This window comes from Nyctibius grandis, chromosome 10 (assembly GCF_013368605.1).
Source record: "Nyctibius grandis isolate bNycGra1 chromosome 10, bNycGra1.pri, whole genome shotgun sequence".
Taxonomy (NCBI): domain Eukaryota; kingdom Metazoa; phylum Chordata; class Aves; order Nyctibiiformes; family Nyctibiidae; genus Nyctibius; species Nyctibius grandis.
Window position 1 is genome coordinate 12,668,498 of NC_090667.1, and position 19,238 is coordinate 12,687,735.

At 62.5% G+C, this 19,238-nt stretch overlaps 4 protein-coding genes across 4 annotated transcripts in view; 2 read left to right on the forward strand and 2 right to left on the reverse strand.

The window, feature by feature from the left end:
• LOC137668024 (zinc finger protein 721-like) overlaps window positions 1-19,238 on the reverse strand; it is a 164,933-nt gene that overhangs the window by 102,943 nt on the left and 42,752 nt on the right. The window lies entirely within an intron of this gene.
• RPS5 (ribosomal protein S5) lies at window positions 786-5,469 on the forward strand. The gene is made up of 6 exons (XM_068409337.1): window positions 786-873; window positions 2,404-2,509; window positions 2,599-2,808; window positions 4,933-5,061; window positions 5,153-5,251; window positions 5,353-5,469. The coding sequence occupies exons 2-6, from the start codon at window positions 2,405-2,407 to the stop codon at window positions 5,419-5,421; spliced, it is 612 nt and encodes a 203-aa protein (XP_068265438.1). The 5' UTR covers window positions 786-873; window position 2,404; the 3' UTR covers window positions 5,422-5,469.
• Window positions 6,022-7,262, forward strand: RNF225 (ring finger protein 225). Its single transcript, XM_068409343.1, has 2 exons — window positions 6,022-6,100; window positions 6,412-7,262. The coding sequence occupies exon 2, from the start codon at window positions 6,476-6,478 to the stop codon at window positions 7,064-7,066; it is 591 nt and encodes a 196-aa protein (XP_068265444.1). The 5' UTR covers window positions 6,022-6,100; window positions 6,412-6,475; the 3' UTR covers window positions 7,067-7,262.
• Window positions 9,155-18,912, reverse strand: GABBR1 (gamma-aminobutyric acid type B receptor subunit 1). Its single transcript, XM_068409302.1, has 18 exons — window positions 18,760-18,912; window positions 16,451-16,585; window positions 14,728-14,898; window positions 14,310-14,411; window positions 13,917-13,982; window positions 13,283-13,474; window positions 12,950-13,192; window positions 12,635-12,698; window positions 12,354-12,431; window positions 12,098-12,248; window positions 11,608-11,740; window positions 11,194-11,315; window positions 11,007-11,118; window positions 10,618-10,711; window positions 10,248-10,375; window positions 10,034-10,162; window positions 9,668-9,811; window positions 9,155-9,406 (listed from the first exon to the last, which is right to left on the reverse strand). The coding sequence occupies exons 1-18, from the start codon at window positions 18,883-18,885 to the stop codon at window positions 9,155-9,157; spliced, it is 2,442 nt and encodes an 813-aa protein (XP_068265403.1). The 5' UTR covers window positions 18,886-18,912.

Sequence of the window (19,238 nt, forward strand, 5' to 3'; positions counted from 1 at the left end):
ACGAGTGACACCGGGCACAAGTGACACGGTGCACAAGTGACACCGGGCACGAGGGACACCGGGCACGAGGGACACCGGGCACAAGGGACACGGGGCACAAGTGACACCGGGCACGAGGGACACGGGGCACGAGTGACACGGGGCACGAGGGACACAGGGCAGAGGCGATGCTGGACATGAGGGACACGGGGCACAAGCGATGCCAGTCTCGGGGGACGCTGGGAACAAGTGACACCGGGCACGAGGGGCACTTGCCACGAGCCCCGGGGGAGGGGTGCCCTTGAGGGGGGGTCCGGGGGTTCCGGGCCGAGGGGACCGGGGGGTGCAGGGTCGCGGAGGGGGGTTCCTGGGGTCCCCCTCCCCCTCCCCCCCCCCCCCCCCACACCTCCGGCTCTTTCGCTTTCGCTTCTCGCACCCCACGGAGCCGGGATCTGCCTGGCACCCGATGACGTCAGGAGACGATGCGAGTCGTGATTGGTGGACTGGAAGCGACTTCACCAATCGCGCGGCGGGGCCGGCTCTGGCGTCCCCTCCCCTTCCGTGCCCCCTTAGGGCTCCCTGACCCCACTGCCCCCCCACCGCGTGTCTCTGCCCCCCTGTAAAGAACTGCCCCCACTACGTGGCGACGTTTGGGCAGGTTGCCCTCAACAGACATGGCGGCTCCGGCTTCGCTACAGTGCGGCGGTGCCCTCCCTCTGCGCATGCGCAAAGGGCGTTGCCAGCGGGTGGGGTGAGGGCGGTGAGGGCGGAAGCGCGGCGTCGAGGGGAGGCTCTGCGCATGCGCGGCCGGAAGTGAGCGCCCGCCCCTGAATAAGAGCCCGGGAGGCCCCGTCGCGGCCCTTTTTCCTTTGCCGGAGCCGCCGCTGCCGCCATGTGAGTGCGGCGGGTCCGGGGGTTCCCGGGGCTGGAGGGGGAGGTGCGGGGCTCGGGAGGGGATGGGGGGGCCCGTAGGGTGTGTGTGGGGGCCTTGGAGGGGCTGTTGGGGCTGGGGCCTGGCGGTGGGGGGGCCCTGAGGTGGGGGGGCCCTGAGGTGGGAGTTGGGGGGCTGGGGCCTGTAGGGGAGGCCTTGAGGTGGGAGTTGGGGGGCTTTAAGGTAGGAATTGGGGGGCTCAGGCCTGGGGGGGTGACCCTGAGGTGGGAGTTGGGGGGCTGAGGCCTGTGTGGGGGGGCCCTGAGGTGGGAGTTGGGGGGCTGAGGCCTGTGGGGGGGGGCCCTGAGGTGGGAGTTGGGGGGGCTCAGGCCTGTGGGGGGGGCCCCTGAGGTGGAAGCTGGGGGGCTCAGGCCTGTGTGGGGGGCTCCGAGGTGGGAGTTGGGGGCCTTAGGCCTGTAGTTGGGGGGCCCTGAGGTGGGAGTTGGGGGGCTTAGGCGTGTGGGGAGGGGCTCTGAGGTAGGAATTAGGGCGTTCGGGCCTGTGTGTGGGGCCCCTGAGGTGGAAGGGTGGGGGGGGGGGGGGGCGGCCTTGAGGTAGCAGTTGGGGGGCTCAGGCCTGTGGGGGGACCCTGAGGCAGGAGTTAGGGGGCTCTGAGGTGGGAGGAGGTGGCTCTGCCTTTTTGGGGGGGTCTCTATAGGGTAGAGGGGTGTGGGGGCCTCTTGCCCTAGGGATGAGCTGGAGGCGGGTGTCTTAAAGGAGCTTGAAGGCTTCCTGGGGTCGGTAGAGTTGAGGGGTGCTGTTTTGGGGGAGGTCGGGAAGGAACTTGGGGTGTCCAGGGGTTTGGGGTGTCCAGGGGTTTGGGGTGTCCAGGGGTTTGGGGTCCCCCCCACATCGCTGATCTTTGCGCTCCCCAGTGACACTGGGTCCGTGCGATGGTCCCAGCGCAGACCCCGTTCCTCACGTTACACCCTGACACCCCCAAACCCGTGACACCTCCTCGGGGGTCCCTCGTCGGGGACACCCCTCTGCGTGTGTCACACAGCCTGGCGACACCCCAGGGTCGCTACACCCCGACACCCTCCCGACTTTGGGGGGGCCTCAAATCACAAACACACAACCCAGGGTGGGGGGATGTGTCACATCCAGGGCTTGGGGACACCCCGGGGCCACCTTGTCACCTCTGGGAGGTTGAGGGGACCCCCCACCCCCTTTTCTCTGCACAGACACCCCACCTGTGGGTGCTTGAACACCCCCTGCAGGGTTTAGGGTGCTTGGGGGGTGTGTGGGGGGTACTCAGTGCCCTGTGAAAAGTCCTGGGGGACCCCCTGCCTGTGAGCTGCTCCCAGAGCCCTCCCAGTTCATACTGGGAAGGGCATTTAACCTTCACTGGGCGCTACAGACACTTCCCGTTTCTTTTTAATTAAAAAAGTTTGATTAAGACCCACCTAATTATGGGGTTTGGGGGGATTATGGGGGAAAAGGGGGGGGTACAAGCCTCTCTCCTGACCCCCCCCACCCCGTTCTCTCCGCAGCATGACCGACTGGGAGACGGCGCCCGCCGTCACTGAGACCCCCGACATCAAACTCTTCGGCAAATGGAGCACCGACGACGTGCAGATCAACGACATCTCCCTCCAGGTAATTTTTTTGGGGGGGAAAAAGCGTGTAATTGGGGTTCCCACGTGGGCACATGTCGATGGGGGGGGTCTGACGCCGTCCCCCGCCAGGATTACATCGCCGTGAAGGAGAAATACGCCAAGTACCTGCCCCACAGCGCCGGGCGCTACGCGGCCAAGCGCTTCCGCAAGGCGCAGTGCCCCATCGTGGAGCGCCTCACCAACTCCATGATGATGCACGGCCGCAACAACGGCAAGAAGTTAATGACCGTGCGCATCGTTAAGCACGCCTTCGAGATCATCCACCTGCTCACCGGGGAGGTGAGGGGGTTGGGGGTGCTGGAGGGGAGGTTTTGGGGTCCTGGGGGGGATGGTTTTGGGTGCTGGAGGGGGTGGTTTTGGGGTCCTAAGGGATGGTTTTGGGTCCTGGGGGGTGTTTTGAGGTCCTAAGGGATGGTTTTGGGCCTTGGAAGCGTGTTTTGGGGTCCTAAGGGATGTTTTGGGGTTGTAGAGGGGGGTTTTTGGGTGCTGGAGGGGGGCTTTTGGGTCCTAAGGGATGGTTTGGGGGGCTGGAGGGGAGTTTTAGGGTCTTAAGGGATGGGTTTGGGTGCTAGGGGGTGTTTTTGGGTGCTGGAAGGGGGTTTGGAGGGTGCTAAGGGATGGTTTTGGGTGCTGGAGGGGGATTTTTGGGTTCTAAAGGATGGTTTTGGTCCCTGGGGACATGTTTTGGGGTCCTAAGGGATGTTCTTGGGTGCTGGAGGGGGGTTTTTGGGTCCTAGGGGATGTTTTTGGGTGCTGGAGGGGGGATTTTGGGGGTCCTAAGGGATGGTTTTGGGTCCTGGGGGAGTGTTTTTGGGCACTGCGGGGGGGGGATTTGGGGTCCTAATGTGTGGTTTTGGGTCCTGGGGGATGTTTTTGGGTGCTGGAGGGGGGTTTTGGGGGTCCTAATGGATGTTTTTGGGTCCTAGGGGGGTGGTTTTGGGTGCTGGAGGGGGGTTTTTGGGTCTTGGGGGGGGTGTTTTTGGGGTCCTAAGGGGTGGTTTTGGGTCCGGGGAGTGTGTTTTGGGTTGCTAAGAGATGTTTTTGGGCACTGGGTGGTTGGTTTTGGGGTTGTAGAGGGGTTTTTTTTGGTCCTGGGGGGGGTTTTGGGGGGCTGGAGGGGGGTTTTAGGGTCTTAAGGGATGGTTTTGGGTCCTGGGGATGGTTTTGGGTGCTGGAGGGGGGGTTTTGGGTCCTAAGGGATGTTTTTGGGTGCTGGAGAGGGGTTTTGGGGTCCTAAGGGATGGTTTTGGGTGCTGGAGGGGGTGGTTTTGAGGTCCTAAGGGATGGTTTTGGGTCTTGGAAGCGTGTTTTGGGGTCCTAAGGGATGTTTTGGGGTTGTAGAGGGGGGTTTTTGGGTGCTGGAGGGGGGCTTTTGGGTCCTAAGGGATGGTTTGGGGGGCTGGAGGGGAGTTTGGGGGTCCTAAGGGATGTTTTTGGGTGCTGGAGGGGGGCTTTTGGGTCCTAAGGGATGGTTTTGGGTGCTGGAGGGGGGTTTGGGGGCCCTGGGGGATGGTTTTGGGTCCTAGGGGGGTGGTTTTGGGTGCTGGAGGGTTTTTTTTGGGGTCCTAAGGGATAGTTTTGGGTGCTGGGGGGTGTTTTTGGGTCCTAGGGGGTGTTTTTGGGTGCTGGAGGGAGGTTTTTGGGTCCTGGGGCATGGTTTTGGGTGCTGGAGGGGGGTTTTTGGGGTCCTAAGGGATGGGTTTGGGTCCTGGGGGATGGTTTTGGGTGCTGGAGGGGGGTTTTAGGGCCCTAAGGAATGTTTATGGGTGCTGCAGGGGGTGTTGTTGGGTCCTAAGGGACAGTTTTGGGTGCTGGAGAGGGGTTTGGGGGTCCTAAGGGACGGTTTTGGGTCCTGGGAGCGTGTTTTTGGGTCCTGGGGGAGTGTTTTTGGGTGCTGGAGGGGGGTTTGGGGGCCCTGGGGGATGGTTTTGGGTGCTGGGGGAGTGGTTTTGGGTCCTGGGGGATAGTTTTGGGTGCTGGAGGGGCGTTTTTGGGGTCCTATGGGGTGGTTTTGGGTCCTGAGGAAGTGTTTTTGGGTGCTGGAGGGGGGTTTTTGGGTCCTGAGGGATGTTTTAGGGTGCTGGAGGGGGGTTTTGGGTCCTAAGGGATGTTCTTGGGAGCTGGGGGAGTGTTTTTGGGTCCTATGGGATGTTTTGGGTGCTGGGGGGTGTGTTTTTGGGTGCTGGAGAGGGGTTTTAGGGTCCTAAGGGATGTTTTTGGGCACTGGAGGGGGGTTTTTGGGTGCTAGGGGAGGTGTTTTTGGGTCCTATGGGATGTTTTGGGGCACTAGAGGGTTTTTTGGGTCCTAAGGGATGTTTTAGGGTGCCGGAGGGGGGTTTTGGGTGCTGGGGGTTTGGTTTGGGGCAGTTTTGGGTGCGGGGGGGCTCATTTCTCTCCCCGCAGAACCCCCTGCAAGTCCTGGTTAACGCCATCATCAACTCGGGACCCCGCGAGGACTCGACCCGCATCGGCCGCGCCGGCACCGTCCGTCGCCAGGCCGTGGACGTGTCCCCCCTGCGCCGCGTCAACCAGGTACCTCCCCCCTTCATCCCCAAACCCCGAGGGGCTGCTGCCACCCTGTCCCCAGGTCCCCAACGTCCCTTTTGGTGTCCCCTCGCCCCAGGCCATCTGGCTCTTGTGCACCGGTGCCCGCGAAGCCGCTTTCCGCAACATCAAAACCATCGCCGAGTGCTTGGCCGACGAACTCATCAACGCCGCCAAGGTGAGGAGCGGGGACGGAGCTGTCACCCTTGTCACCTTCTCTGGGGACGCAACAGACCCCCCCCAAACTAACTCACCCCCATCTCCCTTCCCCTCACCCAGGGCTCTTCCAACTCCTACGCCATCAAGAAGAAGGACGAGCTGGAGCGCGTGGCCAAGTCCAACCGTTAAAAAGCCACCGTTGTCACCTCCCCCAAATAAAATTCACTTGTTTTGTGACCCCCCCCTCGCTCCTCCCTGTGCTGTGGGACTGGGTGGGGGGAAGACACACCGTTGGGGTTGGGTGCTTTGGGGTGGGGGGGTCCCCAATGAGGGTTGCTGAGCCCTGGGGTAGGTGTATGGCTCCGTGTCCTGCTTGTTCCCCCCTTTCATGTCCCCAGGCTGGACCTGCCTCATTCCTCCCCCCTTGGGGAGGGTCGGGGTGCTCCCCCACCGTCGTGCCCCCCTTTTTGCACACCATTTTTCCCTGGTTGAGGGAGGGGGAAGTGGCACCTGGTACGGGGGAGGGGCAGAAGGCGGAAGACAGGATCAGGATAAATAGAGCCAGGACGGAGCTGGCACCTCCCCATGGTGACAGGGGAGCGGGATCTGCCCTGGGAACCAGCTCCTCGGTGGCCTGGGACCCCCGCCAAAGCCCCCGTGGGGTTTGGGGGTGCTCCCCAAGCGTGGGGAGCCGCGGGGGGGGGTGGCAGGGGAGGGTCCCTCCCCCAAAGCCACCTCGCCCTGGCTTGGGCAGGGCACGGCGGTGGGTGTGACGGTGACCGACGTCCTCGATTCCGGCACCGCCGGCTGCGCCTGGAGCCGAGCGGCACCTCGGGGTGCTCCTACCGCTGCCACGCTCGGGGTGCAGGTAACGGTGGGGGGGGGGACGCTGAGGCCCCCCCAAGTTGGGGGGTGACAGGTTGGGGGGCACTGGCGGAGCTGGGAGCGGGTGCGAGTGCTGGGACTTCTACCTTGAAGGTTGGACCCCCCCCCGAAAATATTTTGGGAAGGGGGTTGGTGTCCCCAAGGGGGGGTTCTTGGCACCCTGGAGTGGGGGGGGGCACGTGGGTTTGAGGGTGATTTGGGTCGGGTACCCCATAAACTCGGTGTCCCCAACCCCATGTCGTGGGTTGTCCTTATCGCTGCCGGGTAAACACCGTCTCGCTCTCCGCCTGCCAGGGACATCGCTGCTGCCACCACTGCCAGGGCCACCGTCACCGGGGCCACCACCAGGGCCACCGCCATGGCAGGGGACACCGAGGACGACCCCCCCTTGGACTGTGTCATCTGCTTCGCCCCTTACGACCGTCTCTTCAAGGTGCCCAAGCTACTGGGGTGCGGTCACACCTTCTGCCTCGAGTGCCTGGCCAGGGTCACCGTGGCGGCCCCCGCCGCCCCCACCCTGCTCTGCCCCGTCTGCCGCCGCCCCACGCCGTTACCCCGCCACCGCGGCCCCCCGGCTTTGCCCACCCACCCCGATCTCCTGGCTCTCCTCCCCCCCGGCCCCGCCGCCTCCGTCCGCTTCAGCCGGCCCAAGGGGCTGCTCTACGTCCCCCCCGGGCGCCCCAAACCCTCTGACCAGGTGCCCACCGTCACCCTCAGCCTGGAATTGGGGCGACCTGAGCCCCCCCCCGCTCCCCCCAACCGCCCTTGGCCCTGGACCTCGTGCCGGTGGTCTCTGTACCGAGCGGTGGCCTTGACGGTGGCCTTGACCGTGGGAGGGGGGTTGGTGCTCTGCGGAGTCTTCCTCTTCTTCCTCCAGCCCATGGCGTGCGGTGAGGGGGGGCCAGTGACCAACAGCACCTGGGGAGGGCCGGGCTGGCCCCCATATTAAGTTGGGGCCCCCCCATCCCGTGGCAGAGCCCCCCCTCCCCATGTTGTAGACCCCCACGGTGTCTTGGTCTCCCCATGGGGACAAGTCCCCGCTCCCCTGTGCCCTCCCCCCCACCCATGGCTCTGGGTGGGGGGTGGGCACCCACCTTGGGGGGTCACGATTGTGAGAGGGGGGGGCACAGGACCAGCCCCACGTCCCTGCCCTGTATTAAACCAGGTTGTTTTCCTCAAGGCCGACTGTGTCCCGGTGACTTTCCAACCCCGATCCCAAGGGCAGCCCCCACCCCATTGTCCCTCCCGGAGTCCCGGGGATTTTTGGGCTGTAAATCACCCATTTTGGTTCAGCAGAGGGAGCGGAACGGGGTTCCCTACAGCCGGGGTGCCTGTCCCTGGTATGTGCGGGTTTGGGGGTGATTTAGGGGTGGCGGGGTCTAATTTCCTTCCCCCCGCCCTCTTCTAGCTGGTTGTTCCCTCCCGCAGTGCCTGGCACGGCCGCCACCTCCCCAGCCCCTATCAGCGCCGTCCCCCGGTACCGGTGGCACGGGGTAGGGACGGTGTTTGGTGCCGGTGTGTGTTTTGGGGGTGTGTGAGGGGGTTGAACCTGGTACTGTGGCCAACGGGGAGTGGGGGGCAGGGACCTCCCCTTGGAGGGGAGGGTGGTGTCAAAGCCAAGGGCACGGGGGTTGTTGTGGTGCTGTGTGTGGCTGTGAACAGCGTCACCCTGAAGCAGCCGGGGTGGTTGTACCCGGCGCTGGACAGCTGGGATCCAGGCATGGGTGGGTCTGGGAACAGGTGGCCCCAAGAACAGCTGGGAGCTGGGAACAGGCAGACCCAGGCCCACCCTGGATCCCAGAACAGCCCCTTTCCCTGAGCTCACTGTCACCCCACACCCCAAAACTAAGCCCAACCACCACAGGCCGACTGTGAGCTGGGCTACAGCTCTCCGGCTGTACCGGGGTACCCCTGGTCTGGGGAGGGGCCCAGCCCTGGCGGTTGGGGTACGGTGTAGTTCCTCTTTCATGATTAAACACCACAACAGCCACGGTGAGAAGAAGCAGGGTCCGGTTGTCCACTAAAGTGCGACTGTACATATGAGAAACCAGACCCCGATACAACAGTCTGCGCGTACAGGACCCGACCTAACGCTGCGCTCCAACGTACAGCCCCAGCCACAGACTCTCCGCCTGCGCTCACACCTCACCCGGTTGTGAGCTACAGTCGGACGATACAGCATTAAAAAGGACTCGGTTGTACCAACAACTGATCCCAAACCAGCCGTCGGCTACAGCCGGACCGTGCGTTACAGTAACCGATCCCGATGTGCAATATGATTTGATTGTACGTACAAGTTGTGCACTACAGTCTGACTAGACTTAACTAGACTCAGTTGTACACTACAGCCTGACATTAACCTACAGGAATCGCTGCTTGCGACACAATCGCCTCCATCCCCAGGCCTGATCCTGCATCACCTGTATCAACACCGGGCTACAACAACACTGTTACAGGGGATTAACAGGGCGGTTGGTTGCTACACCGGGAGCCAGGCTCCGGTTGTGCGCAACAGCGTGGGGTGACGGAGGGGATATTTTGTGGGTGTAGCAGGGACAGGTTGGAGGAGGACAAGTCAGCAGGACTGTCCGACTGTGCTACGGCTGGAGCGGAGGGGGAGACAGGATGGCTGGAGGGGAGGTGGGATGACTGTAGGAGAGATAGGATGGCTGTAGGGGAGGTGGGATGACTAGGAGAAATAGGGTGACTGTAGGGGAATTGGGACGGCTGTAGGTGAGTTTGGGGGGGGCTTTCCATGTCGTTAACTCAGCCCTCGCTCATTTTGCCTCCCCCCTTAATTAAGAACCACCCTTCTCCCCCCTCACCCCCGTAGTTTTCCGCCTGACAACAGTCACAGGGCGGGTGACACCCCCCAACTGTGGTCCCCCAGGTTAAGATGAAAAGACGTGTTAAAAATAATAATAAGGCAGAGGCTCCGCCCTCCCTGCCTAGCCCCACCCACTGACCCCACCCCACTTGGCTCCACCCCTCAGTGAACAGCCCCACCCCTCTGCTATTAGCCCCGCCCCTCGTGGGGTCACTTATAGAGGAGATGGACGCGGCTACCATCACAGTTTCCCCGGCCGAGTTTGTCGGCTTGTTCGGAGACCAGGCAGCGGACCAGGGGGAGGTTGGGCTGGTAGAAGGGGGCCGGGGGGGCCGGGGCGGCGCTCAGCCCCGCCGAGAAGTGGTTGTCAGCCTCGCGGGAAGGGTTGGACGACCGTCGGCGGGACCGGAGCTGCTGGCGGTCCTGGAGCTGCTGGCGGAGCTCCGATACACGTTCCTCCTTCTGCCGGGTGACAAATTTGGGGGTGGGGTGGGGGGGTGTTGTTAGATAACACCTCACTGACCCTTATTGGTGTTGAGACCCCTCCCACATCATCCTTGTTGAAGTGTTGGCGCCTTGGAGATGATCTACCCCTCTTGGCCCAGGTGCAACACCTTGAAGCTACAACCTTGAAGCTACAATCTTGAAGCTACAACCTTGAAGCTACACCCCACCTCTGTGGGGTTCCCACCCCCAAACCCTGTTCTGGGGTTCCCCACCCACCTCGGCGATGATTTTCTCCAGCTCCCGGTTCTCCTTCTCCAACAGTCGGGATTTCTCCTCCTCGTTGTTGTTGGTGGACGAGCCCGTCTTCATGGTGTCTTGCTGCTCCGACTGCCACTCGCCCCGGGTGATGAGGCGCCGCATCTGCAACGGTCCCTGGTTGTCAAAGCTGTCCCCCCCCTCACCAAGGCAACACCCACACCCGGTTGTCCCCTATGTCCCATGTCAACTGTCATCACCAACTCCATGACCCTACTGGAGAAGAAACCTCCACGTCTGCAGAGGCAACACCTTGACTCTACAAGGGAGGATGGTGGACGACTGTTCCTCCCCACCCCAGAAGGAACACCCAGACCCCACCGTCACCTTGGGGACGAAGAGGACAACCAAGGTGATGTAGGAGGAGAAGACGACAGCCAACGAGGCGAAGGCAAAGGCAGCGTCCTGTTGGCTGCTGAGGATCATGGTGACGGGCGCTGTGATGAGGCAGAGGACCTGTGGGGAGGAAGGAGATGTTTTTGGGGTCACCATATGGGAAGTGGGGTGAAGATGGGGGCAGGACACAGCCAGCCCAACTTACCGCCACGTTGTAGATGGCCATGCCCACCGCTCGGTGGTCGTTGATCTTCTCCGTGGACACACTCTTGGTCTCGTACGCCAGGAAGATGCCCAACAGCAGCAGGAGCCCCTTGAAGCCATAAAATATCCCTGGGGGAGAACCATGGGTGGTCAAACAAGGACCCTCCCACCTGGCCCAGGGTGGGGGGAACCATGGGTGGTCAAACAGGGACCCCTCACCTGGCCCCCATGGGTGCCTGGGTCTCCCCTTGGCTCTCTACAATGCTCCCGTGCCCCCAGCCCTGCTTGTACCCCCAACCTTGCCTGTACCCCCCCAGTCCTGCCCCCACCCTCAGGTCTCCCACCACCCCCCCGAGCCCCACCATGCCCACCAAGCCACGTGTTCATCTTGGTGGAGCTGCAATGCTCCAGCTGGGGCAGGATGGAGACGTCCGTGTCCGTCTTGGGCTCCTCCTTGGTGAACTCCTGGGGGTAATGGGGGTGGGAGATGGGGTGTGAGGGGAGGGGGGGGAGCCTTTGCTGTGGGGTCCCCCCCAGCAGTGCCCTGATGTCAAGAGCATCCCCCCAGCAGCACCCCAACACTTCGAGCATCCCCCAACTTCACAAGCACCTTCTCAGCAGCACCCCAACACCATGAACATCACCCCAGATGCACCTCAACACCTTGAGCACCCCCCAACATCGAGAACACCCCCCCAGCAGCACCCCACCACCACAAGCATCCCCCTAACAATTCGAGCACCCCCCAGCAATGCCCCACCTCAATGGTGCGGTGCAGGGGGTCCACGATTTGCCAGATGATCAGCGTGACCACATCCAGCCCCACAAGCAGCCCTACGGTGGCATACAGCTTCCAAGGCTCCAGGGTCTGGGTGTGGGGACAACACAGTGTCACCGACACCCTATGCCACCCCCCCCCCCCACACACACACCCCCTTGAGTCACCCCTCACCTTCCTCTTCTCCTTCTTCTCCTCCTTCTTGGTGAAGACGGTGTGGACCCACCAGATCTTGGTGAACATGCTGCCGTACGCCAGGCTGAACCCTAGCCCGAGGAGCCACAGCCGGGCCTGGGGAGGGGACGTGGCTTGGGAAGAGCCGGTTGTACCTCCCCGTCCAGGTGTACCCCCCTCTGCTGCACCCCCACGGAGTGTACCCCCTCCAGCTCCTTTGGAAATCTCCAGCTCTACTCCCAACTGTTCCCCCTCCAACTGTCCCCACCCCCTGGTTGTATCTCCAACTGTCCCTCCTCTGGTTGTCCCCACCCTTGGCTGTATCTTCAACTGTTCCTCCTCCGGCTGTCCCACCCTCTGGTTGTCCCCACTCTGCCTGTACCCCCCCAACACCCCACCAGCCCCATACCTGACAGACGAAAGGGAAAAGCCCCGGTCCGATGTGGTACCCGTCGAGTCCCAGAGGGAAGACGGCAGCGAGCGCCAGCGTGCAGCCCACAGCCGTCATGTTGTTCAGGTACGGCTGGGAGTTCTGGATGTACCTGGTGGGGGGGGTGTTGAGGAGATGGCATGTCACCTGCCCACCGGTGGTGCACGACGTTCATCTCACCCAACAGCACGCAAGAAACGGGGACACGAAGTGAGATAACAGGAAACCACGTGCTACCACCAGACCCTTGATACCACCCGAAGCTCCTACGCAGTGAGAGGAGCAACTGGGACATCTCCTGACAACGTTTTGTCACTGTCATCTTCTGTAGGAGGACACAGGGTCATGTAATCCCTTTTTTCCCCCGAGCATGGCCAACCACATGCCACGGAGCTTTATTTTAGCAGCTATGGAAAAGGAAGCGTGTGATATTTCCCCAAACACCAGGAAAACGTGGAGGGTCACTGACCGGACATGCCCGTTGTAGATGTTGAAGGCCAGGCAGATGATGGCCAGGAGGATGCCCAACGAGGCCAGCACCGAGACGGAGATGAAGAGCTTCTGGGACAGGAATCGGAAGGTGGTGATGACCTTGGTGTAGTCGGCTGGAGGGGCACCTCCTGCAGAGCCCATGGCACAGTTAGGGGGCATGGGGAGGGGGTCTTCCCAACCCTTCCCCATGGCAGGGACCCTCCTGCTCGCACCCCACGTGCAGCGCTGCTCACCAATCCACTTGTCGTTGTTGTACCAGGACAGGTTGTCCTTGGTGCTGTCGTAGTAGCCGATCTTCTTGTAGACCCCTCCTGCAAGGGCAGCAGAGATGGGTCAGGTGGGGGGGAAGGAGGAGTGACACCCCTCCAGCGTTTGTGCACAGCTCCATGGGATCACAGACTGGTTGGGGGTTGGAAGGGACCTCTGGGGGTCATCTGGTCCAACCCCCTGCTCAAGCAGGACCACCCAGAACCTGTTGTCCATGACCACATCCATGCAGTGTTTGGACGCTCACCTTGCAGCTGCTCAATGAGCGTCCAGGCCATGCGGGAGCCGCTGGCGTCGAAGACAACATGTCCCTGTGGGGTGGGATGGAGATGGGTGTCAGGGACCTGTCAGGTGGCAGAACCACGTCCCCAGAGGGGTGTTGGGGCAACAGTTTCTCTGGGAGTTTTGGGGTGGCTCATGAGGGCACCCTTGACTGATGCCTTCACGGCACCTCCACCACCACCTTGAAGGTGGAGGAGTTGGGGACATGGGAGACCTTGTTGGGGAGAAGGGGACGCGCTGGGGCCGGGGACTGGCAGGGTCGCCATTGTGGGCAACGCACCGAGACGCCCTCGAAGGCGGAGGAGTTGAGGGCCCGGTAGATCTCATCGGTGATGTTCTTGTTGTTGTAGTTGAAGTCCTCCAAGCGCAACCCCTTCTTGACCAGCTCCGCTGAGGTCTTGTTGAGGGCCAGGGCTAGCGCCCAGATGGCATCGTAGGCCAGTGGAGCCTCCTGGAAGCCACCTGTCTCCTCAGGGTTCTTGCCCAGCCGCTTCTGCAGCTTCTCGATGAACTCCTGGGAGGTCTGGGATGGGGAACAAGATGATGGTGATGTGGTGGGTGGGATGGAGTGGACCCACTGGAGGTGCCATGTGTCCCCCCATCCTCCCCATACCATGTTGGAGATGCTGCGGGTGTTCTCAGGGTTGAGCATGACGATCTCGGTGGTGACGTGTCCTTCCACGGCCTCGGCCATCTCCGCCTCGGTGCAGTTGATGGCCGGATCCTTGATGCGGAACCAGTTGTCGGCGTACCAGCCAATGAGGAACCAGACGTACTTCTTGCCGTACAGCTTCTCCTTGTAGACCTGTGTGGGCCAAGCGGCAGTGGCCTTACCCTTCACGCCAACCTTCCCACCATCCCTCTGTCCATCACTCTTCACCCCATCCCATCCAGTCACTCTTCACTCATCTAACACTCTTCTCCCCATCTTGCCCACCCAGCCAGACCTCTGTCCATCCACTCTTCACCTCATGCCTCTGCTCAACCTTCCCACCATCTCACCTGCCCATTCTGTCCATCCAGCTGGACCTCTGTCCATCCACTCTTCACCCCACACCTCCACGCAACCATTTCCCTTCCCACCATCCCACCTGCCCATCCATCCATCCATCCATCCACTCAACCTTTGCTCCATCCCACCATCCATCTTCCTGCCCCATGTCCACCCACCCTTCTCCACTACACACCACCCATGGCCCCATCCTCCTGCAGGCCCCCCACACCACATCCCCCTTTCCACCCCTCACCTCACAGAAGACCTTTCGCGCCTCCGTCTCGTAGAAGAGCCCCACGATGATACGGGCGTCCTGGCGCTGCAGGGAGACAAGTCACCCTGGGGTGGGATTTCTGCTCCCCTTCGCTCCTAGAGGGTCAAACCCACCCATCCTCATTTGCATAACTTTGCATAGGGGTGCTGAGGAGGACCAGAACCTTGGCGTTGCACGGCCAGGTCATGGATGTTGCCCCCCAACTCCTGTCCAGAGGAGATGCATTGTTGACCTGGGTGCTTGGGCATCTTGGGGTGTCTCTGCTCCCTTTGGGGTGCAGGACATGGCTCCACCTGCACCTCGATGGTTGTGGGTGCCACGGGGGAGGACTTGGTGGGGACGAGGACCTGGGCACGGGCAAGGCGGACTCACCTTGAGGTTGCGCACGGGCGCGGCGGGGTCGGAGAAGAAGCTCTGGCGGAAGGTGATCTCCAAACCGGCTTCCTTCACCCGCTGGTCCAGGTCATCGAGGGTCTGGTGGCGGGTGGGCAGGAGGGGTGGGGAGCAGGCAAGGGGGGGGGCAGGCAGGGACGGGGGGGGAAGGGCGAAGAGAGTGCAGAGTGAGTCTGGGGGGGATGGCGGGGTTGGGGGGCACCAAGCAGACGTTGGGAGGTGGGTTTCTTGCAGGGGGTTGGCGTTACGCACCATGGGAGGGGGTTGAGGTGACACCATGGGACCGGATGTCACCAGGTCCAGGATGGGGTGGAGAGAGGTTGTGGGGCAGGATTTTGCGGGGGGAGGCAGCAGCAAGCGGGGAAGGGTGGGGGTGGGAGGTTGCGGGCATGCGTACCGAGGTGAAGACCTCCGTGGTCTGCTGGATGGTGGCGATCTTGGTCCAGCCCCACTTCTTGAAGAGCTGGACGCGGGTGGGGTTGTGCAGGGTGGCCGAGGGGTGGGTGCGGAAGAAGGTGGGGAAGCGCTGGCGGTTGGAGAGGGCGGGGGAGCTGGAGCCGTAGGAGAGCTGTAAGGTTGGGGTGTCAGCGCCCAACAGTCGCACCCTTCCAACACCGCTACGGCCGCCTGTAGCCCTGTCAACCGCCCGAGCGGAGTGTGGGGGGCTGGAGGGGCGCTGAGCGGGTGTGGGTACAACCACGGACCACTGGCAACAGCACCACATGTAGGTACAGCCGGATGTGCCGCAACACCAGCGCGTGTCAAAACACCCGTATGCCTGGTGACAACCGTCTAGACACAGAGGTAGCAACAGCCACAGAGGTAGCAACAACCTAAGAGCAACAACTGCAGGTGTAACGACAACCTGAAGGCAACAACCACACACGTAGCAACAACCTGAAAACAACAGCCACAGATGGAGCAACAACTACACACGTAGCAACAACATGAAAACAATCAACAGCTGCACAAGTAGCAACAACCTGAAATCAACAGCCACACGTGGAGCAACAACCACACGTGTAGCAACAACCTGAAAGCAACAGCAACACACGAAGCAACAACAGCACAGGTAGCAACAACTTGAAAACTACAACCGCACAGGCAGCAACAACCACACACGTAGCAATAACCAACAAACACACATAGAAATAACCACATGTGTAGCAACAACCTGAAAGCAACAGTCATCCATGTAGCAACAGCCACCCATGGAGCAACAACCTGAAAGCAACAGCGGCACACAGCAACAACCGCACAGGTAGCAACAACCAGATGTGTAGCAACAACCTGAAAGCAACAGCCCCACACAGAGCTACAACCACACACATAGCAACAACCTGAAGGCGACAGCCACGTATGTAGCAACAACTGCACATGCAGAAACAATCACACGTGGAGCAACAACTGCACAGGTAGCAACAACCTGAAAGCAACAACCACACATTTACCAACAACCACGCACGTACCAACAACCTGAAAGCAACAGCCCCACACGTAGCAACAACCATACATGTGCCAACAGCCACACGCGTGCCAACAACCTGAAAGCAACAACCACACACGTAGCAACATCCACACACGTGCCAACAACCACACGTTTACCAACAACCACACACGTGCCAACAACCTGAAAGCAACAGCCGGACACGTAGCAACAGTGGCCCATGCAGTGACAGCCATCGTTTGCCCATACCCATGGCAGGATACAGCCGCACCCCCAGCAACAACCGTAGCTACAGCCACGCACGCAGCAATGCCATGCGTTCCCCACCACCGCCACCATTTCGCCGCACACCCCGCTGCCTCCAGGCACGTCCCACTCCACGACAACACCCCTCGCAACCACCCCTTGGACACCAAGACACAACCCAACCCCAACACCCCATCCCGGTACACCCCAACAGGCAGCAGCTCTCCAAGCACAGCCGTGCCACCTCCATCCCCACCTCGGTCTCCACCCAACCCAATGTGTCCCCAGTGTGGTCGGGGCAGGAGGCAGGGGTGAAGGGGGGGGGCCCCTCAGCTCCTGTCCCCTCCCCAAGGACCCTCGTGTCCCTGGGGACATCCCTGAGGACAACCCTGGGGACATCCCTGGGGATGAGGAGGTGGTTCCTCACCACGATGAGGTTCCACATCCGAGCGGCCTCGGCCACCAGCGTGGAGACGCTGCTACAACCGGGCATGAGGATGATCTTGATGGGGTCGTTGTAGAGAAGCTCGTAGAGATACTTGGTGGCCTGGCCGGGGTCACACTGTGGGGTGGGAGGGGGACAAGGTTGAGAGAGCTGGGGACAAGGTGGGGGGTGGCTGGTGGGAACTGCCCCCCCTCAGCCCATCTCCTCCCAGTATAACCCACTGGTTGCCCCCAACTCCATCCCAAAGACCCTTTTTCAAGGGGGACCCAGGGCACCCATGATTTGACCCATCAGCTCAGAGGACCCGGGATGTGGGGGGGGTGGTTGGGTGCCTGCCCCACCCCCACCCCGCCACCCCCACCCCCCGTCACCCCCCCCCCATCGTGCCCTGCTCTTTCTTGGGGGTCTATGAATAATTCAGGGCACGATGGTCCGGAAAAGGAGCCCGGCACGGTCGCCATGGCAACCCAGCGGCAGCCCCAGCAGCATCCGTTGCCGTGGCAACCGGGCAGTATGAGAGGGGGGGACTGGGGGGGGGGATGGAGGAGGGGTTTTGGGGGGGGGAATGGGACAGACAGGACAGACGGACACCGGGGTAGGGATGGACGGACGGGGGTACGGGAGCGGCGCTTGGTGGGGGACGGGGGAGGCAGTTGGGGTGGGGGGGGGGTTTGGGGGAGGGGGGTGAGGCGGGGGGGGTGCAGAGATGAGGGGGGGGATGGTTGGGGGGGGCAGAGGGCGAAAGGAGGAAGAGGATGGACGGGGGGAGGCGCAGGACGGACAGACGGGCGCAGGGAGGGGGTGGGAGGGTGCAGGGTGGGGGTGCAGAATGGATGGGGGGGGTCTCCCACCCCCCCCATAACCAAGGCCAGAGTCCCCCTCCCTGCCTGCCCCCTCCCTCCTGCCTGCCCCTGCCTTCACCTTGAGCTGCCTCCACCATCCTCATCCTCCCCACACCCCCTCCCCTGGCCCCAGAACCTCCACCCTTATGCAGGGCCCCCCCCCCCCACACCCCACATCCAACCCCAGTGCCCCCCCCAGCACCCCATAAGTACACCTCTCCCCCCCCGCACCCCATAGCCTCCCCCCAGCACCCCCCAGCCCCTCCTGGCAAACCCAACTCACCCCTCAACCCCCCCCATCTCCCTCTGCCCCCCAACATCCCCCCCCAGACACACGCTGCACCCCAGCCTCTGCCCCCCCGCCATGCCCTCTGTGCCCCACAGCTCTGCCCCACAGCCCCCAGCACCCCCCCAGGCTCTGCGTCACCAGCCCCCCCCCCCCGCCCCAGCATCTCCCCTGCCCCCCACCAGTGCCCTATATACCCACAATGCCTCGGGGCCTCTGCCTGGGCCCCCCCCCCCGCCCTATATATTTGTGTCCCCCCCCCCTTGCTTTAACCCCTCTGCCCCTGCCCTAGAGCCCTGCCCTAGACCCCCCACCCCATCCCTGCCACCCCTTGCTGTCCCCTGTCCTCCTGCCACCCCTCCGCTGTGGCCCCCATCCCCTGCCCCATCGCCACCACCCCTTGGTGTCCCCCTACCCCCTCGCCACCACCCCTTGGTGTCCCCCTGCCCCATCCCACCACCCATCACCGTCCCCCCTGCCCCATCCCACCACCCATCACCATTCCCACCACCCCTTGGTGTCCCCCTACCCCATTCCCACCACCCCTTGGTGTCCCCCTACCCCATCCCCACCACCCATCACCATCTCCCTACTCCATCCCATCCCCTTGCCCTATCTCCACCACCTCTTGGTGTCCCCCTACCCCATCCCACCATCCTTTGGTGTCCCCCTACCCCATTCCACCACCCATCACCATTCCGGCCACCTCTTGGTGTCCCCCTACCCCATCCCCACCACCCATCACAGTTCCCCTGCCCCATCACCACCACCCATCACCGTTCCCCTGCCCCATCACCACCACCCATCACCATCCCCCTGCCCCATCCCACCACCCATCACCATGCCCTACCCCATCCCATCCCCTTGCCCTATCTCCATCACCTCTTGGTGTCCCCCTACCCCATCCCCACCACCCATCCCCATCTCCCTACCCCATCCCATCCCCTTCCTTATCTCCATCACCTCTTGGTGTCCCCCTACCTCGTCCCCACCACCCATCAGTGTCCCCCTGCCCCATCCCACCACCCATCACCATCCCCATCACCTCTTGGTGTCCCTCTACCCCATCCCCACAACCCATCGCCATCCCCGTGTCCCATTCCCACCCCCCCTCAATGTCCCCCCCACCCCATCCAACCCCCCCTTTCCATCCCCTCTCTCACTTTACTATCGTGATGGATGAGTCGCAACTCATAGTCGGGCAAGATGTCCCTCCGGCTGTTGATGTCCTCCAGGGCCATGCGGACGGCGGGCAGGCAGGCCTGGCCCCCCGGCCACCCCCCGCTCATGGGGAAGAGCGCCCCGACGTGCACCGCCTTCTTGCCTGTACCCACCGACGGGCGCGACACCAGCGAGACGCTGAGCACCACCAAGAGCCAACGGGGTGGCTTGGGTGACACTGAGGGACCCGCCATTCCCGGGGGGTCAAGACGTGCGGAGAGCGCAGGTTGGGTTGGCCATGGCGTAAGAGGGATTCGGCGGTGGAAGGGGACGGGGGGGGGGGGTTGATGTCACCGGCTCCGGCGGTGGCGGCGGGTGACGGTGACGGTGAGGTTGGAATGGTAATGAGGTGGGGAGGGGAAACGGGGAGGAGAAATGGTGAGGGAGGGCGGGAGGGGACGGGGATGGAGAGGGATGGAGA